This window comes from Triticum aestivum, chromosome 7D, assembly GCF_018294505.1.
Source record: "Triticum aestivum cultivar Chinese Spring chromosome 7D, IWGSC CS RefSeq v2.1, whole genome shotgun sequence".
Taxonomy (NCBI): Eukaryota; Viridiplantae; Streptophyta; class Magnoliopsida; order Poales; family Poaceae; genus Triticum; species Triticum aestivum.
Window position 1 is genome coordinate 481,723,378 of NC_057814.1, and position 5,405 is coordinate 481,728,782.

Sequence of the window (5,405 nt, forward strand, 5' to 3'; positions counted from 1 at the left end):
TGCTGGTGATCAAAAACCAAGGTAACTGCAACGAAAAGCTAGACGCACTTACCGGCAGAGTATACCATCTGGCAGGATGGCAACCACACAACCTGATTTCTGTGTTAAGCAAGTATTATCAAAACTTTGAATGTAATGTATGAGATCTGCCCGGCATCTAACTCATATTTAGTCACCAGTCCTGTATCTACTCTTCCATGTGAATGACAAAATTTTAGAGCATGGTTAGTAAACCATTTCAAACTAACTGGAGAATATGTGTACATATTTCCATTTCTAAATTCAAAAGAACATAGCAATCAGCCTTCATCGTCTACCTGAATACAAATTAGCAAAGCCACCAGCAGTTAGCCTTTTGTCCACTAATATCATGTGTTCACTTCAATGATTATTTACCTTCCCTGCAACGTGATGCTAACCGAAGAATCTTTTGAACATTGTAGCCTACTAGCCTCAAAGGATGACTCAATTTAAGCTGAGCCCAAGATACTCAACTAACGCTGCTCCCTCGATCAACAGTACACCATCACTCTGATCAACATGTCAGATAACAGTAGACTGTACCTACTTCGCTGTAGCTGGCAATGTTTGTGGCAATTCAACTAGCGTGTGTACAGGCATAAAATACATCTGGAGGGAAATTATGCAGATGACAATGCCCAAGAAAAGCTGCAATACAGGGGCAGTAATCATGTATTAGAACGAATAAATAACCAAGGATAGTCCATCTCCAAACATGTAACTATGAAACTGACAAGAAACAAAAAGATTACAACACAAAAAGAATATTCCTACCTGAACTGTAGCTCTCACGTTGAAAAGATATACAGACAAAACCATTGTTAAAAGCATGGCCATTGAAGTTGAGTACACCTGTTGAAACAGAAGTTCAGGAAACAAAGTTTCAATTGCAAGTTCATAAAACTAAAACGATGAAACAAAAAGCATAATCATCATATTATCAAAGTCAGATGAGAAACTGTGGGTTGTTAGCTTCCTTTCTTTTTTCTTCAGCAGAGGTGCAAAGGAATCTAAAGAGTTGTCGAAAGGAGAGCGGGTGGTCAAATCAACAGTTTTCTCTGAAAAAATAGCAATACGACTAATTGGCATGCAAACAAGACCTATAGTGTCACTTTGCAGGCATTAGGAGAAGGAACTGAAATTTAAGATGTTTTCTGATATGCATAGTCTAGACGATCTAACCTTTACTATGTTGTCAGAATACTTCATCAGCCATGACACTAGCAGACCGGTAGACCCTAAGTTGAACACAACTATCCATGTTGTGATGGAATAGCCATTAAAAAGACGCTGCCACCATGGACCCATCTCAAACCCAGCCTTGAAGTCACCATAGACAAGCCAACCCATGTTGAAGATAACTCCAAACCTGACAGCACATAAGATGAATGTAAAATACTGTTCATGGGATACGCAGGCAGCTGTGCACAGAGGATGGTTAAATGGGAGTTAGGGCTGTGTAATTCTAGACAATAGACCAGTGTCTAGATATAGATACCTACGTATATAATTGTACATTTTGCCAGTACAGACTATCACTATTCTTCTTCATCAAGTACTCAGTGTAGACTCCAGCTAGTGCAGAAAGACAAGCAGAAAGTATCCCAAGCATGTAACCCTGGAATGGTGCTGAGAAAACCGAATCACATGGTGCATCTCCACATCCCTTGACCTGTAAGGGGCAGAATAATTACTTAAAAGACAATCTAAATTCATACACAGGGACAATAAAAAGTGCAAGACGAATAAGTTAAATTTTTGTTTTGTCTTTTTACTAAGAAAAAACCATGAGAAAAGATCTTAAAATAAGTACGCCTTTCCAACTTTAATTATAGCTAATATGTAATGAAATGGAAAAATAACGGAGATCTCATGGGGCAAAGGGCAAAAGAGTAATCGGAATTGGTACCAGCTTCGACCCTTGCTGCCAGTAACTACATGAGGGAGCCAGAATTCTAGTCTAATAGGTACTAATTACTCCCTCCGTCCCATAATATAAGACGTTATTACATACCATATGTGAGTATATGCGATGTAATAACGTCTTATATTATGGGACGGAGGGAGTACTAGACTAACGACCACATGTTTTAGTTAATAACTAAACAAGTGACTCATTTTACGCCTATAGAGACCTTTTAACACACGCTACTAGTTTTGTACTTGAAATACAGTAATGCGTAACAACCACTTTGTGAAAAGCATTGATACAATAACGTGTTATGGATTTAATGTTTAAGTATAGGCCATCAAAACAGTATTAAGTGCTAACATGCCAATGCCTTGTGATAACACGCTACTAGCTTAAAGTGTTGTCAAAGTAAGCATAGAGTACCGTGATTACATGGATATAGTTTAGTCTTCGTGTGTATATATAAATATACCTCTAATCCTAATTAAAAATGTCAAGACCAGGCAAACTGAGATCAGTTTGCACTGTTAGTTCATTAGTAATCAGATTTCTATATATGTTGGAATGTTGCAAAAAACGTGGGACCATATATCAGGAGTAATATAATAAAACAGGACAATTTCGCAATAGTAACAAACCTGGCTTGTAGTAGTGCCCACAGCAAGTAAAATAATTGCCATCCATTGTAGATTTGATAATTTCCTCTTTAAGACAAGCCTGGCACAATTAGCAGACAAAACAGCATTAGTCAATCAAGGGGAGAAAGAATCAAGTACCATTTGCACTGACTACTTATGTAGAATATTAACTCTACTAATAGTATGAGCGTGTATACACTGCATCTCACGTTTAGGTGCACTACCATGGTCCATGTATCCACTTCAAAAAGATTAAAGATGCAAATGTCATGGAAAAAATTCTGGAAAGATGACAAGTGGCACCAAACAATCTATCATGTCACAAAGTTTCAAGTCGGAATTTGATCTATGCATGGAGAAACAGAAAAAACGAATACATATCTTACTGGAAAAGAAACCCAAAATAAACCAATGGAAAAAAGATAAAGCTACTATACACTGAAATTCCAGTTTCCTGGTACATGTGTTTTGTGTTCAAACATGCAGCATGCTTGAGGACCTCTGTAGAGTGTGCACAGGCGTGCATCTAAGGGTGGGATGCACCAGAAACTTTCTCATAATATAGCAACTTACTACAGGTAATAAAACGATTTTGAACCCAATAATTTAATCTCTGAGAAACAAACATAAGATTATTGATATCTACATTGCAAGAAACTCTGAAACCACAACAATGCATGCACTGATTAGGTGAAAATTTTGACTTTGTGATGCAAGCCATCAAAAGGATATAAGCATTTTAGATTGTACAGTGTAGCCAACAGGGAACAATATAGCTGTGCAGGAAGATTGGAGGGAGTGTCCATGTATTTGCCAAGATTTCCATATTAGACAGATCTTAAAAGGTAAAACATTGAGGTGAAATAAAACCACAAGATATATAATGGTCACAATTGAAATTCTGAGTAAGCTAATTGCTTAGTTCTGGAACAAAACCAGAATAGGTTTTCCCAAAAATCCATTCAATTGTTTTCAATCAGTTTGACTATTTTAGAGTGCATCAAATCTGAGTTTTGTTAACAGGGAGCAAAGTCTGACATGAACCACATACAAGACTGAATGCAGGCAGTACTTGGAAATTAAAAACATATTATATCATGCTAATAGTATTAGGAAGCAAAAAACACAGGCAATGTTATGAAGAGGCACATGGCACACCTGAACAAAATTCCAGTTGTAACAATTTTCAGGTTCCCCAATATCTGATAGGTCGATGGATCAACATAAGTCAAGGTCGCAAACTGCACATTGTTGTGGATGAGGTATATGACTGAAGGAACAAGATATAGTCGCACACTTTTCCACTCCTTTGTCATCCTTGGTGGTGATGAAGACTGGCATTCTTTCCAAAGAAAGAAGCTCGAGACTGACAACTGCGTTGAGAATGGGGTAATGTCAGAACTGATATAAGATGAATCACTGTCTTCTGCATATCTGAACCACTTACGGTAAAGAGTTATAGAGTTCCAAATTCATAGTCTGCAGGCCTAGACTACATGTTTGCACCACTTAGGATAGACAGATGTAAATGTCCCAAAATTATTGTCTCCTACTCTACATATTTGCAACACGGGTTAAAGCAGATATATTGGTCCAGAGATTGTTATGGGCAATAGCATAAGATTCCAGAGAATTGCAATATATGTACCTTGAAGAATTCTGCGAGAAATGGAATGGTCGCATAGTCATACTTATACTTGCCATTGCTCTGAGAGAGCGTGGTCCATATACCCTGCACATATGTAATGCAATCAGAAACACTCGACAAATGAGGTCAAACAACAACTCATGTGCAACATTCCAGGCTTATTTAACTATTGTTGGTCAACCTTCATTGGGTTCCAGACTGCGCAATGACCATGACCAACTCACTAGGGGGGTCGGTATTTTCACAACAACCCAAAGCCAGGGCATGTTCAAATGAACTAAAACCGATCACCTCTCGGCGCGTTACAATGTACTGGTTCAGTACATCTCGAGACTGGCAAAGAAAAACTGAGAAACAGAGCGCATCTTGCTAGCGTCCCGGCCATTCCAGGAGTCCAGGCCGCCATTATTCTGAACCGCGGTTGTTCACGAGCAGAGAACCACGACTGCATTTGCGCGCAGCACCGGTAGATCGAAGCCGCCGCCGCCGCCGCCTCTAGTCCTCTGCCGCGCAGGCGCCATGTCACGGAAAACAGAAACCCGCACACCAATCGAATTCCGTAATCAATTCCCGTTCCGGTACAGATCTGGCACCCGATGTGGTGTGATTAAATCGACAAAAAAGGAGAGGGGGGGGGGGGGGGGGGGGGGGGTTAGGGGGCGTTGCCTGCGAGCTGGTGAGGACGGTGAGGAGCGCCGCCACGAAGTACCACTGCATCGTCTCCTCCTGCCCCTGTTCGCCTTCCGCTGCGCTGCGCCGTTTCTCTTTCCCGACGTTTCTGTGCTGGAGAAGGAGGGGGGACAACGGAGCAGAGGATGGAGAAGCGCACCGGTGAAGCCTGGTGGGCGAGCACTTCGAGCTTTTCAGAACTTCACTTTGCATTTTCAACCCCGGCTATTGTTTTCTTCGTATAGTTTTTACGGGGAAAAAACATGATGAGGTAGAACAGGTGGGCTTAAGGACGGGCCCACCTAACACTACAAGATTTTTTTTTTAAGAGTACGCCAAAGGCATACCATATTTTTATAGAAGGAGGAGACAAAATTTGTACGAGATAGGCACGGGCCAGAAGTAACCCTCTAGGCCCGGCCAACACCCATTACACCCGAACCCAACACACTAAGGCTACTCTCTCTTCTTCTCAAAAAAAAAAAACTAAGGCTACTCTCTCACAAACTGGATTAAA

At 40.5% G+C, this 5,405-nt stretch overlaps 1 protein-coding gene across 3 annotated transcripts; it reads right to left on the reverse strand.

The window, feature by feature from the left end:
- Positions 1-212: 212 nt before the first annotated feature.
- LOC123168248 (CMP-sialic acid transporter 1) lies at positions 213-5,097 on the reverse strand. Of its 3 annotated transcripts, XR_006484269.1 has the most exons (9): positions 4,886-5,080; positions 4,220-4,303; positions 3,730-3,944; positions 2,572-2,650; positions 1,524-1,693; positions 1,204-1,390; positions 796-873; positions 397-669; positions 213-317 (listed from the first exon to the last, which is right to left on the reverse strand). XR_006484269.1 is itself a non-coding variant. In XM_044586121.1 (8 exons), exons 1-8 carry the CDS (start codon positions 4,934-4,936, stop codon positions 565-567), a joined length of 969 nt encoding a protein of 322 aa, XP_044442056.1. In that variant the 5' UTR covers positions 4,937-5,097; the 3' UTR covers positions 213-564. The 3 variants fall into 3 exon arrangements, 2 of the variants coding, with proteins under 2 accessions (XP_044442056.1, XP_044442055.1); XM_044586121.1 differs by having other exon boundaries at positions 213-669; positions 4,886-5,097; XM_044586120.1 differs by lacking the exons at positions 213-317; positions 397-669 and having other exon boundaries at positions 828-1,079.
- Between the last annotated feature and the right edge of the window lie 308 nt (positions 5,098-5,405).

Excerpts from the sequence above, each read along its gene's own strand:
- LOC123168248 (XM_044586121.1), bottom strand. The coding sequence starts at position 4,936 with ATGCAGTGGTACTTCGTGGCGGCGCTCCTCACCGTCCTCACCAGCTCG. Across the intron at positions 3,945-4,219 it reads TTCTCGCAGAATTCTTCAAG|TTGTCAGTCTCGAGCTTCTT; the intron begins GTACATATATTG and ends TTCTCAACGCAG. Across the intron at positions 874-1,203 it reads ATTCTGACAACATAGTAAAG|GTGTACTCAACTTCAATGGC; the intron begins GTTAGATCGTCT and ends CTGTTTCAACAG.